We start from the raw sequence: 14,372 nt of genomic DNA on the forward strand, positions 1-14,372 counted from the left end.
GGGACGGGGTTTGTCTCCTGCCGGCGCTGGTAGCGGCGCCCCCGCCCGCGCTTCCTGCCCGCAGCGAATGGAACCCGCGGCGCCCGCGGTAAGTGCGGCCCGCGGGGCCCGCCCGGGCCCGGCTGCGCGCCCCGCTCCGCCCCTAACGGCCCCCGGCAGCCCCGCCGCCGTACCGGGGGCGGCCGCTGAGGAACGGGCCCGCCCGGCGCGGGGCGGGGGACGCGGGCCGGGCCGGGCCGGACCGGGCCGGGCCGGGGGAGCGCGGCCCCGGCGGGGGGAGCCCCGGGCGGGGGAGTCCCCGCGGAGCGGCGGGGCCGGGCTTCGCCCCCGGCCCGCCGGCCCCGCCGCGCTGCTCGCACACAAAAGGCGATCCCTGCTTCGGGACCTCCCTTATCGGCCTGCAATTAATTAAGTGTTTTCACTAGGGCCGTAAGTGTTAGTGAGGTGCGGGTAATTAAAGTAATAAGACCTTGTTGCTGGTGGTATCGTTTGAATCTTAATTATCTTGTAGCGACGATGTGAAATAACCACAATACCTGGAAGAATTGCAGTATTGTTAAATCTTTTGGAAAAGGGCCTGTAAGGAGTGCAGGTTTTTCCTCTTCCCGCTCTGCTGAGGGAGCTCGCTCAGATTTGAGCTCCGGGGAGTGGGAGAGCCGAGACCCGCTGGGATGAGCCCCGGTGCGGGAGAGGCGGAACCCGGCCGGAGCAGCCGCTGTGCCGGCTGCGCTCCCCGGTACCCCTGGTACCCCCGGCACCCCCGGCACGGGAGGTCCCCGGGTTCTCGGCCGTGTGTGACAGCGCTGCTTTGCTCCACCTTCCCGGACAGCCGCCTCTTTCCCGGGGCAAGGAAAGGAATATCTCCATCCCCAGGGCTTGGGCAGATGGCTGTGATGTGCTGTGCTCCCTGCCTGGGCAGCGGAGGAACGGGAGAGCCGGCAGCACCCGCTGCATGCCAGCGCTTCCCAGTAGTGCTGCCGTGCCGGTGTGCTGCTGCCTGTTGCCACTTGCGACCAACTTGGAGTTAGGAGCACGAAGGAGTGGCAGCATGTTTGTGTATGTTTGGCCTGAAATGCTAAAAATGAAAGTGTTGCTTTTAAAATAGGAGAGAGATTTTGAAAGGAAAAAAAGCCAAAACATCAGGTTTCATTTTCTCTTGCTGCTATTTCTGTGTGACTCCCAGCCCTGAATCTACCTGTCAGTGCATGTCATTGGAATTTTTGTTTGCCTGTGATTGAAATACAAAACCAGGATTTCTGGGCAGCTTGACTCAATAAAAAACATTTAAAATGAAATGCAGATTTGGTTAATTTTCATCTCTTTATGTGTTCTGAACGAAAGAGAAGGCAAAATTAAGCATCAAATATGGTAGTTTTACATGCATTTAGATGAGTTGGCCTTCAGTATCTAGAACAATGAAGTTGAACAATCTGTCCATTTTCTTATTTTTAGTTGCTGTTGGAACAATGGACTATACTTTTTCGTAATTATGTTTACAAAAACTTTGTTTTAAGAGTTAAAAGCACTGAAACATTAGTAATAATGAACACAAAAAAAGAGTAGATGTCTTTGATACTGGAGACCGTTGTTTCTTGAAGTTCCACAGCAAGGGAAAAAGCCCTGCTTGTTTTTTTTTATTTTATTATTTGAAGTCATTCCACTAGCTAAGACTAACAAAGCATTTGTAGGACTATTCAATAGCAGTATTAGCTAGAGAAATTTATGAGGGATTTAAGTGAGATTTTGTTGTGCTGAAGGTTTAGGTCATTCAAATCATTTATATAATTGCCAAACCAAGATAACAGAGTTCTTACTATAAAGTAATCTTTCTAGTTGTAGCTAAATCGTTTTAGTTGCAGAAGAGTTTTTACCTTCCCTGAATGTCTGTTTTTGTGTATTTCTTTAGAATATACTGTAAAACCTTAGATCAGTGAGGATGCACCATGGCAATGGTCCTCAGAATGCCCAGCGCCAGCTGCAGAGATCCAGGTCCTTCACAGGCAGTGAGGGAGAAGAACAACAGGCAAATTTACCCCAGTCCCCCGCAGCCTCTTTCGCGCCTTCGGCGAGTCCCTCGGCGCCGCAGTCGCCCAGTTACCAAATCCAGCAGTTTATCATGAGCCGGAGCCCGGTGGCCGGGCAGAACGTGAACATCACGCTGCAGAACGTGGGCCCGGTGGCCTCGGGGAACCAGCAGATAACGCTCACCCCGCTGCCGCTTCCCAACCCGACGTCTCCGAGCTTTCAGTTCAGCCCCCAGCAGAGGCGCTTCGAGCATGGATCCCCCTCGTACATCCAGGTCACCTCTCCGCTGCCTCAGCAAGTGCAGTCCCAGAGCCCCACCCAGCCTAACCCGGTACCGGTGCAGGCGCTGCCCAACGTCCGGGCCGGCACTCCCGGGCCTGGCCTGGGCATGTGCAGCCAGAGCCCCACCAGAGGCTTTGTGGATGCCAGCGTGCTGGTGAGGCAGATCAGCCTGAGCCCTTCCAATGGCGGACACTTCGTGTACCAGGAAGGACCGGGAATTGCACAAATTGCTCAAGGAGCTGCTGCACAGGTGCAGCTGCCGTCGTCTGGCACGCCTGCCACGGTGAGGGAGCGCCGGCTTTCGCAGCCTCACTCGCAGTCTGGGGGCACCATCCACCACCTCGGGCCGCAGAGCCCCGTGGCCAGCGGGGCAAATATGCAATCTTTGACTAGCCCTGGCCACATCACAACGACCAGCTTGCCACCCCAAATCAGCAATATTATCCAGGGGCAGCTTATGCAACAGCAGCAGCAAGTGCTTCAAGGGCAGCAGCTGAGTAGACCCATTGGATTTGACAGGACTTCTGGTGGATTGATAGCAGGAGTTGGAGGACCGAGTGCGTTTGGAATGACATCACCTCCTCCTCCCACAAGTCCTTCACGGGCCACTGTGCCACAGGGGCTGTCGAGTCTTCCTCTCACTCCTACAGCTAACACAGCAGTGAAAAAACAACCCAAAAAGTTGGAGGAGATTCCTCCTGCCAACCAAGAGACAGCTCAAATGAGAAAACTATGTTTGGATCATCACCACAAGCAGATGGAAATTCTTAGGGAAACTTTTAAGGAATGTTTGATTGAACTGTTTTTCCTGCAACATCTTCAAGGGAATATGATGGACTTTTTAGCTTTTAAGAAGAAACATTGTGTTCCTCTGCAAGCATACCTGAGGCAAAATGACTTGGATCTGGAGGAGGAAGAAGAGGAAGAGCAATCTGAGGTCATCAATGATGAGGTAAGAAACTTTGTTGGAATAAAATCATAGATGAAGTTGTAGCAATGGGATAGCGAAGTATTAAAGAATGAGACACGAAAAATCATTTTTGCTTGATGAAGTATGGCAGTTTTTCATAAAATAGTTGACATGAGAGAATGCAGTTCTGCTGGGTAGTGTGATTCGATGGGTCAATTTGAGTGTGCTATTGGATTTATGGATTTAAAATAATAGAGAGGGAGCTTTAACTATCATAGTTGCACATAATTAAAGATGGTAGAAGTGTGGAAATAGTTCTGAGCTCTCGGAATGGTTATGACTAGGAATCGAATTGACAAAGCTGTCAACACAGTGTTTGAATTTCACTTAACTAGACTTGGACAAACAAAAAAAGAATGAGCAAAAGCATTACAAGAGGTTAACCTGATTCATTCCAATCACTGATGTTACTGAAGTTCAGTGTTGCTGCAGCCAAAAAAAAGTGAATTAATCTAATTAGTGAGGGAGAACATGTGTAAGGGTCCACAGTCATGTATTACATCATTCAGTGTGCCCTGGAGCTCTGTGTGTGAGTTGCTGTTTAAAGGATTAACAACCAGCACTTAGAGACTGGACACTGACAAGCTCACTTTGTTACTTATGCAAAGGTTTAAATTACTAACTAGCTTGAATTCACTGTTTATTAATGGCAAAGCACTTGAAAGAAGCTTGCCACAAACAAGTACTGTGCAGCTTTCCCTGCATGTTTGTACCCATCTGTGGGTGCTGGAGCACTGGGCTGGTGCAGAGCCTGCCCACAGGCCAACATGGCAAGTGGTTGCAGCAGAGTAGATAGAACTGATGCCCCTGCACCACTTGGCACTCATAAATAGCTTCTAAAATTTGTGAAAATATCTAAGGTGCCAGTTGGTAGAAGAACCAATATTATGTAAAGAACCTCGCGTTGCTTTAAATACCCTTGGGAAATGAGTGCCTTCACTGAAATATGATGACTCTTAGATATGAATCATTAGCAGTCATGCCTTCAGCTGGAATTTGTGGGAAATTTTAACAGAATAATGGCTGAAGTTTAATTTATTCATTGTATAGTTGTCTGAATTTCTTGATTAGGAAAATACATTTCTGCTCACCACAGTTATTGACAATTTGGAAGGAATCATTACTTTATATAGTAACATAAAAGCTAGCCTGTTACTGTAATTTATTGACAATGGATATTCAGTATTTTTTTTTTCACCTGGTTTGTGTTTTGTCAAATTGTTTAGGTGTTCTTGTTGGGTTTCGTGTTTGTCAGCTGAAATAACCAGGTATTTTTAACTACCATCTGCACACTTTGAGGGCTCTTTAGTGGGTGTAAACGGTACAGGTTCCTTGGAGTCAGTGGCGCTGCTCCACTTTAAATGAGTTGAGGCTCTACCCCTCGGTGTTTCGGGTTGAGAATTTGCTGTACTTCGCTGCCTTCTCGTGGTGGATTCTCTTTTGTTTGTGGAAGCTGCTTGTCCCTGTAACTGCTGGAGAATTTTGCAAAGTGCAACAGCAGAAGTCTTTATGTGTTTTCAAGTGATGAATCCTTCTGAAAGATTAAGACATCTTTTGAGTATGTTCTTTCTTTGTATTTTGTTGTCGTCTTCTGTTTTATTTCCCCCTTCCCCTCTTTATCACTTTCTGCTAAAGCAACGCGCTTCATCCCTTGCCTGGAAGGTTGATCTCTGGGAATTCAAGGGGAGAGTGAATGATGGCTGTGCTCATTGCTTAAATAAATGTTGAAGCTCTCTTACGTTCAAACTGTCTGTCATGCTAATTTGTTGTCCGTTAGCAGCAGCAATCATTCAATTTAAAACACACTTTTATGTTAACTGGATTTAAGAAAACGTTTCCAGTGGCGAGAAGTCACAATAAACAGTCAAGGCTGTGCTCTGTTCTGCTATTAAAAGTAAGACAGAACTCTAAAAATGGGCTGTGCTCGAAACAAGCTGTACTGATGGTGGTTTAGTTATTATCCCCTCTTCAGTGAGGTGCCACCAGTACCAAAGGAGTGTGTTGAACAGTTAAAAAAAGAGAAAAACTTCTAAAAAGAAAATGATTCTCCCTTCTTTTTTTTTTTCCCAAAATATTTCTCTCAGGTAAAGGTTGTGACAGGAAAGGATGGGCAGACTGGTACTCCTGTCGCTATAGCAACCCAGCTTCCTCCAAATGTTTCTGCTGCTTTTTCATCCCAGCAGCAACCATTTCAGGTACTTTTCAATGGTTCTAAAATGTAGTTTCATCCCAGATTTTTTTTCTTCATTCAGATTTGATATTTCTTAGATGAATTAGAATTTTCCCAAGAGCCCATCCCTTATCATCTAAACAAAATCAAAAAACCTTTGCAGTCTTCAAATGCATCAGTATAACTGAAGCCTTGAGGAAGTTAAAGCTTTGTCTCCAGGTTGCTGGCTTATTGCATTAACTTTCAGCTTGAATGTTTTCACTTTGGTTTGTTTGTCTTTTGTATCCCTAATGCATTTGGTTCATTTGTGCATTCTGCGTAGTGATAATATGGATTCTTTGTCTGTGGCATTGTAATTGTGGATTTCTTCTAAAATTCTTCTTTTTTTTTCTTCCCCTTATGTATTTAAGGTTTTGAGTGTGACTCCAGAAGGTTTTGGATTTGCCTTCCCTGAATGTGTTAAGCAGCAATACTAATCCTCTGACACAATTTGTTTTAAATAATTAACTGCTTTCCATTAGCTCTGCCATAAATGTTGGGAAGAAGAAACAGAAGTGCTTATTTTCATTATAGAAGTCCTTTTTAACAATTTTTTTCTTTTTTCACGAGGAGTGCTGGAGAAAGCCAAGAAATAAATGTGATAATCAGTCAAAATTTTTGTGGATCAATGATGTGATGCAACTTTTCAGTTCAGCGTGGTTTTAAGCAGCTGCCTTCAACTCTTGTTACTCAGACATCACAACATACATACCCTGAGAAGTAATATACCCTAATTCCATCTGCAACTAAAATATTTACCTTTGAGCTCAATTATCTGCTTAGCAGGTGTTGCAGGCTGAATTACTCTGCTGTACCACAGCAGCTGTACAGACTGTGCTGCCTTTCTCTAGGCTTTGGAAATGGAAAGTGAAATGAAATACAAGATGGGTTGTGTTCCTGTGTGTAACAAATGGGATGTTGTACAGAGGAGTTGTGCAGCAAAGAGGAGTGCACTGAGAGCTCTTCCTTAGGGCCAGTACTGATATGTACTGGAAGTCTCCTTAGGTAGTCAGGATTCTTTTAAGCTATTTAAAATAACCAATATTATATCAGGTTATTTATTGTAGTGATTAGGGTTATCACCAAGCTGTAGCTGCAGCAGTGGTGATACTTTTGAAGGTATTATACCATGTCAGACCAGTTTCTAGGAAACTGGTTCATGCTAAAAATGTGCACTCTGTGTGGTACTGACCTTTGAGCACAAAATGCTAACAGGAAATGGCATTTCTTTCCATCAGTATTGCTCTTTGCAGCTGTTTATGGAGAAATAATGTGTCCTGATCAGCATCACCATTCAAATCCCAGTGCAGAAGTGCAGCACTCAGAGTGATTATTGTGTGCGTGCTGCATAATCATGACCTCGGGACAGCTACATTATTTTAATTAAAGTTGAGACACTTTTAGTCTAATATTAGTGGTATGTGACTGCAATTTATAAAGAAATATTATGTCTGCTCTCTGAAGAGTCTGGCCTAAATTACACGGTGATAATGCAGACAGCTGGGAGGCACATTCTTAAGAAAATGTCAGTCAAAAATCCTAAAGCAGAGATACAGCCTGAAACTGTGAGTATGCAGTCAGCCAGAGAGAGAGAGCAGGTGAAATAAGTGACATTTAATGTGGAGTTCAACGAATATAATTTCTTGAACTGATATCCCAGTAGCATCTGATGCAAATGGGACATAAATTGAATTTGCTAGTCAATTTAGTAGCATTTACAAAATCAATTCTTGTGGCTTATTTTGAAAATTCTGTAAATGTCCAGGTCTGTGATGCTCTGCCAGACAGTGGCTGATGGACCTGAAATATGCTGCATGTCTACCTTGTGACAGGACAAATATTTGAAAGCTTAATCCCTATTGAGTGTGAAATGGCAGTGAACAATGAATATGAGTCAGAGATACTTAAAATCAGATTTTACATCTTAAGGCTGTAGCTGTATCACTGGAGTGGCCACAAATGCCCTCAGAGCAGCAAAGTGATTAAGTGTTATTAATTCATAGCTATTGATTGAGTCTGAGGGGCATGAGATGTATTCAGCTCAAAAAGGAGCATTTGAAACCCAGTCATTGTAGGTGATATTGACTGTGATTATTAATACTATGAAGCACTGAAGATGCAGGATGTCACTGCTATGATTTATATCAGTACAGAATGGTGTTTACCTTCATGGGTTTAATTTATATTGGTAAAATTTCACTTAAAATCAGAGAAGAAAATACCTGGAAAAAAAAAAAGTAAAAATTTTTTATGGGAAATTACAGTCTTTCTGTGTTGTCATAAAAAATTTCACAACATTAGCAAACCCTTACTATACCTTATCACGTTTAAGGCTCTCACCATTAGAAAAGTATACTTTGAGAGCTAGTGCTAAATTAATTAATTTTCCAGGATGCAGAGACTGTCATACATGAAGTCTGTGTTTGACTTTTCTGATGGAATCTCTTAAGACTTTTTTGGGATAGCCCTTATTTTTCTCATATTAAGTTTCATAGTAGAATATTTGGTACAGCATGGCCAAATATTGAGGAGAATTTAAAAATTATTTGGTGACTCATTGAAAGGAATTGGACTTGCACAGACACTGATGGACATTAATAAGTACTTGCCAGTATGCTGAGGGCCCAAGGAGCATGAAAATTGTCATATACACAAATTTGTTTGCTTCACTAATCCTGCACATGGGCCTCTCACCTGTGCTCGATGCTGAAAGGATTCTCTGGGATAGGTTCTTGCCTATCATTACCAATATTAAATGCAGTGATTTAAAAATAAAAGTCTGAATGCACTGTTTCATCTTACTGGAGCTAAATTCCAGCTTGCTGAATCAGAGCCCAGTGATTCCTTTTGCATCTCAATATCTATAGTGCTCTTCCAGGCTTGTTAATTCACAGTTTGTGTGCTGTTTATCCTCACACAAAATGGTTAGTAATTTCTGGTGAACTCTGATGTCACCTTAGCCTTATGGCAATATCGTTTTTCCTCACTGAGTTTATTCATGAGACTCATTTTGCCAGCTGTGCAAATAGGTACAAGTCCAGCATCTGGAAAACTGTAACTGAAACTTGTGTACCTTGGCTGAGGTTCTTTATTCCATCTTCCTAGCTTTTTCCTGAAATATTTCAATGGCAACTCTCACAAAGCTCTATCCTGAGAGTGAGAGAGCTGGAGACTCAGATTAGCCTAGGCTGTTCACAGGATGAGGATGAATTTGTGTGTTACTGATGTTCCACACAGATGTAATACACTAATGAAAATTTCCATTAATTAAAAAAAAAAATAACAGAAAATACTGGGCAAGTTTATGTTTTACATATCCCATTTTCCTGAGTTTGGTATCACTTAACAAAATATAGGTGTGCATTATTTATAACCAACTTCATCAGTGTAAAATTTAAGCTCAATGAAGAGTATCTGTGCATTGTGGGCAGCTAAAACTTCATAGCAGATACTGAAAGAGTCTTGTTTCCTTCGTTGTACAGCTGTTCTGAAGGACTTGTTCTGTGCTGGCTCCTTAGATCCATTTGTGAATTCTCTCCTGGTGTCAGACCATCTGCAGATTGAACTTCTGTGATTTGTTTTCTTTTCCCTGTAGCAAACGCATACAGGGACTCCAGTGACGGCGACCGTGAGCACCATAGAGATTGAAGCTTTTAAGAGACAGCAGCAGGCCCTTGCACCAGCAGGTAGGTTCCACAGGCACGATTCCACTTCCATCCTCTTTTCTTTTTTTCCAAACAGTGATTGGAGCCCACTGTTCTGTAACTCTGGAAATACATTTTTGCCTCACCTTGGGAATTGCCAGATCCTTAGGACTATCTGCTGTGACTGGTGCTGTGGGAAGAGTGCACTCCACTCCCAGTAGATAGGTGTGGATTTGGCAGGCATGGAGACATGGTTAGGTTGATTGTTCTAGCTGAGAAGATTGGAGATGGCCAACTTGAAGTCAGAGGGACTCTGCCCCTGGAGCATGTTCTTCATCAATGCTACACATGTACAGTAGTTGTAGCTTTCGGAGCTGATGTTGGAATCATGTGTAGTAGTGTGCTTTGTAAAATTGAACCCATTCCATTATACCATGCCATAAATGGAATTTGAATATCACAGATTCGTCTAAGAGACCACGAATTGAAGTGGGCCGTCATGGGATGGTTTTTCAGCACCCGGGTGTGGCTTCAGGAGTTCCTCTTCAACAGCTAATGCCAACGGCACAAGGTACTGTGTCACCACATGCCAGCTGCACATTAATTTCACAAGGAGATGTTGGTGATGGAACTAGAAACTTGAGCTTCTGGCCTGCCAAGATCCTAGTCCCACCACACACTTCTCCATGTAAATTAATACTTGGTATGCAATGCCTGGTTTGTTGAAGGAGCTGAGTGACGGGCTCCAAAGGTGCATGTGGGCATGGAAATACGTCACAGGTGCTGATGCAAAATGGCCAATCTGAGAATTCTGGAACTGAACCAATGTTTTAGGAAAAGGAAACCACCTAATTGGAACATCATGACAAATTATTTTTCATTAGTCATGCCAAGCTTTAGAATATGTGTTAGAGTGAATGTGTTCTTAGAAAGAACTGAGTAGTATTTAGACGTTATGCTAGTTTTTTGGGTTGAATTCCATTAGCTCACCAGTCCTTTTTTTTTGTTGAGTATACAAAATTTAGAAGACCTATAATGACATGCTCTTTTTTAGTTGCTGTGCTCCAAATTTTAGTTACACTCCTATGCATGAAGTACTTTGTCGTTTATTGTAATGGTGATTTATTTTGTGATTGTGATGTGGTATTTTCAAGTGATGGTGTCTTGTGGCAAAGTAAGTAACAAAACCGTTCTATTCGCAGTCGATTTCCTCCTTAAATCAGAAGAGAACATCGGATATTTTAATCTCACCTGCTCCTGTCTCCTCTTGCCCTGCAGGTGGGATGCCTCCCACTCCCCAGGCGGTGCAGCTGACGGGGCAGAAGCAGAGCCAGCAGCAGTACGACCCCTCCAAGGGCCCTCCGGTGCAGAACGCGGCCAGCCTGCACACGCCGCCGCCGCAGCTGCCGGCGCGCCTGCAGCCCGCCAACGTCCCCATGGCGTCCCTGCCGGCCACCCTGCAGCTCCCGCAGCAGCAGCCTCAGCTCGTGGAGCCTCCGGCCCAGCCGCAGATCCAGGTGAAGATCCAGCCCCAAAGCGTGCCCCTGACGGCCGCTCCGCTCCCGGCGCCGCTCCAGCAGCCGGTGCCACCAGCAATCCACGTGCAAGGACAGACGCCCAGCCAAGTGTCACAGCCACAAGCTACAGTACAGCAGCAGGTATGGGAGCCTTAGAGGGGCGGGCATGGCTTTGTTTCCGTGGCCAGTAAAATCTAAGAACACTGTCTTCGTCTTTTAGTTCCACTGGACACTTAAACCCTTTCCTTGTAAAAATCCAGGTGTACATTTGTTATTAAATTAAAGTCTCCATTATGTTCTGCTGTAGTGTAGACTAAGTATTGAATCCTCAACTCCTCAGTAACCAGTGTGTTTCTTGGGCAGACTGTGACTCTGACACGACCATCTGCAGATCCTGCTCAGAGTTCTCAGCGTCTTGCAGCAAATCCACTGCCACCTACCTCATCCATTGCTCCAGCAGCGATCCCAGGCACAACTCCACCTTCTCCATACCCAGTGCAAACAAACAGGACCTCTCCAGCAACCAACAAGTCCCTGTCTCCTATTGCATCCAAACCTCCTGGCTTAGCAGTAGCAGCAGCAACAGCAGCACCAAAAACACAAAGTCCAGCTCAGAATGCAGCAGTGTTGCCACAGGAAAACTCTCAAGACAAGCTGGCTGAGCAAGTCAAGCTGGTAAGATATTTTCTGTGTCATGCTTGTACACCTTTTCTTTTCTTGTCAGTTATTTTAATGAAGTAGGAGCAATTACTATTTTTCTCTAAGACTTCAGGTGCATTCTGCAGCTTCATTTTAAGTCTCTGTACTTCTTTTTAAGGAAAATCAAATCCATCAGCGGATAGCAGAACTGAGAAAGGAAGGTTTATGGTCCCCCAGGCGACTGCCTAAACTCCAAGAGGCTCCAAGACCAAAATCCCACTGGGATTATTTGCTGGAAGAAATGCAGTGGATGGCAACTGATTTTGCCCAGGAGAGAAAGTGGAAGATGGCAACTGCTAAGAAGGTACTTGAAAAACATTTTAGAACAATAAAGTTTGATATCACTTAGTTTGGTAGCAAAGCTATTGAGATACCTTTTGCTATAGATAGAAGTAAAGGAAAGATGAGGCACTAACTTTTACTTCAAATTAGAAGTTGTGTTATCAGTTTTGGATATGGCACCTGATACAGGCTGGAAAATTGTACAGATTGTACAACTAACAGTTTGTGGATTTTATTCCTCTGGAAATCAAATAGCTCTTTTAGGAACCCACTCAATATGTTGACTGGGTTATATTTAAATAAAAAATAGAGTCGTCATGCCTGTCTCACAAATGAGTTATTTCCTGCCAATAAAGAGTAAATACAGAATTTTGTAAATAACTTCGATTTGGAGTGCTTGTCTGTCTAGTTCTTTTTTCTTAATCTTACATTAAAATAAGAGTAAAGACTAGTGGAAACATTGTAGAGAGCTGTTTCCATGGGGGAAGAGAGCAGCACAGCAGGAATACAGTAGTGGAATGAAAATTCATATGGTGTGAGGTGAAATATATAAAATCTGTTAATTTACAGTAAGCAAGGGTTTTCTATGGATACCAGCAATGTTGCATCTATTTTTGATACATTTATGACCAATATTAGAGTAATGAAGAGAGCAACTGAAGGTCATTAGTTTAAATTGCCATTTTGTTTTCTACTGTATATTCTGAAATGATGGAAACTCAGAAGCAAAGTATTGAAGTCAGTGTATTGTTTTGTACAATAAATATCTGCATTTTGAATATAATTTAAATCTGAATTTCCATTTGTGGCCAATGGTAGGTTTTTAAGAATAGGAGAAACAGGAAGGGCAAATGTGAAATGATCCTTCCCCTGGCACTTTGCTTCAAACTTCTGGAAGTCAATGTTTTAGGGACCTCCTGAGCTAAAGGTTGCAATCAAGTCAGTCTTAACAGCCATTGACTGCTCTTTCACTCATGTATGTACACTCTTTTTGAACTCATTTTAGCTTTGGTCTCTGACATTTTGTGGTGTGATTTCTGTGACTTCATATGTGCTGTCTGAAAAAAAAGTTTCCTTTTGTGTGTTTAATGCTAATTTCAGTGGAATTTTTTTCTAATTTTTGCATTCAGAGAGTGAATTAAGAGTTTCCTACTTGATTGCTTAGTTATAGTTGTATTTTTTATTTCTTTGAGTTTTATGTCTGTTGCTTTACTGGCATGGTAAGAATTAGAAATATTGGAGGTAAGTGCTGTGTGTGTTAAGCTATGGTCAACATCTGGCTGCTGATAACCACTATAATCTTAAGAAATGCAATGATATGTATTTTGAGGTAACCTAATTCACTATTTAATGATATTTTAGATGGTAAGAACTGTGGCTCGTTACCATGAAGAAAAGAAACTTAATGAAGAGAGAGCTAAAAGGGAAGAACAGAACAAACTGAGGAGGATTGCAGCATCCATTGCTAGAGAAATAGAGTATTTCTGGTCTAACATTGAGCAGGTAAAGTACCCACTCACTAGGACTTGTGCAATTTGTGGTAGGTTTTTTTATCTTCAGTAATTTATTTGTAAAATAAAAGTGCTTTATTAGACTTGCTTTGCATTTCAGGTTGTTGAAATTAAACTGCAAATTGAATTTCAAGAGAAAAGGAAAAAAGCTTTGAATTTAAAGAGATTTTCAAGGAAAGGTAATTGTATTCCATTTACTAAGAAATATAGTCTAAATTTTGAGGATACTGCTTTATATAATTTCACTCAGTGCAGGTTAATCTCATTGATGGTAAAATTGTGAGTTGCTAATATTAGGTTGTGAATAGATCTGAATAATGGGTTATGGGTTTTTATGTTTTTGTGCTAGATTTTGTTAATACTTCTTGTGTTTTGCTTTGAACACATTTAAAATTCCATGTAAGAAATGTAAAATTGCTAAGTGATGAATACATACAGCAAGTGTAATAATTTTTCAGGTAAGGATACAAAAGAAGACCTTTATTTGGAAAAAGAAAGTGAAATGGTAAGTCTTTCTGTTTTTTGAAAAAGCCATCAAATTAGTTTAAATGTGAAAAGTTTTGGTAAAGGTGATTTTTTTTTTTAAATACATGGTGATGATAAGAAGATTTCACTGTAGTTTAGTGACAAATGAACATTCAAGCACAAGTATAATTTTTCTTTTCTGGTTAGGAAAAGAAGCGGATTGAGGTTGGTACCTGTCTTTAGTGACTGTGAATCATTCATTCTAGATTGAAGACCAAAAAACTACAGATTAATTGCCAGACTTGGGCAGGAGTTTCATCTACAGTAGCCAGGAATAGACTTTGTGGGGCATGAAATGTGTTTTCAGGTGTTCAGCAGAGATATATCTGCTGAGAGATGAAGGTGTATGTTACAGAATGGATCAAACTGAATGAAACTTGGATATCTTTTTCCCTGGATGAAATGTGTGCTAAAGACTCCTTGGCTGTGCCTGTGCAATTGGTAAAAAATGGACAAGGGATCTGAGGCCCTGAGCCATCTGTTGTGGCACAGCTGATGCCCATGTGCTGAAATACTCCCTCTCCACCAAGCAGAATGTCTGCATCTGAATTTCCTGCTAGGAACAAGCCTTAGCATGTGTTATCAGCCTAACTGTGGCCCAGCACTGGCTGGGAGAGTTAATTGGCAGGGCTAAACAATTCTACACAGTGTACTGGACAGCTGAGACAATTGCAGGCCTGTGCCATATCCCTTTTTTATTGACTAGTG

General features: G+C 42.6%; 1 protein-coding gene across 10 annotated transcripts in view; it reads left to right on the plus strand.

Annotated features, from left to right (window-relative positions):
• The first annotated feature begins 4 nt into the window (after window positions 1–4).
• Window positions 5–14,372, plus strand: part of LOC106852393 (E1A-binding protein p400) — a 46,566-nt gene continuing 32,198 nt past the window's right edge. For 9 of the 10 annotated variants that reach the window (XM_088176046.1, XM_088176047.1, XM_088176049.1 and 6 more), the window contains exons 1-10: window positions 5–88; window positions 1,907–3,259; window positions 9,082–9,172; window positions 9,594–9,701; window positions 10,409–10,788; window positions 11,011–11,322; window positions 11,465–11,650; window positions 12,991–13,131; window positions 13,240–13,318; window positions 13,598–13,644. In XM_088176046.1, coding sequence (XP_088032172.1) covers window positions 1,937–3,259; window positions 9,082–9,172; window positions 9,594–9,701; window positions 10,409–10,788; window positions 11,011–11,322; window positions 11,465–11,650; window positions 12,991–13,131; window positions 13,240–13,318; window positions 13,598–13,644 — 2,667 coding nt within the window. In that variant the 5' untranslated portion in view covers window positions 5–88; window positions 1,907–1,936. The remainder of the gene's footprint in view (window positions 89–1,906; window positions 3,260–9,081; window positions 9,173–9,593; window positions 9,702–10,408; window positions 10,789–11,010; window positions 11,323–11,464; window positions 11,651–12,990; window positions 13,132–13,239; window positions 13,319–13,597; window positions 13,645–14,372) is intronic. The other variant, XM_088176051.1, reaches the window with a different exon arrangement.

Source organism: Sturnus vulgaris, chromosome 19 (genome assembly GCF_052056855.1).
Source record: "Sturnus vulgaris isolate bStuVul1 chromosome 19, bStuVul1.hap1, whole genome shotgun sequence".
Classification (NCBI taxonomy): domain Eukaryota; kingdom Metazoa; phylum Chordata; class Aves; order Passeriformes; family Sturnidae; genus Sturnus; species Sturnus vulgaris.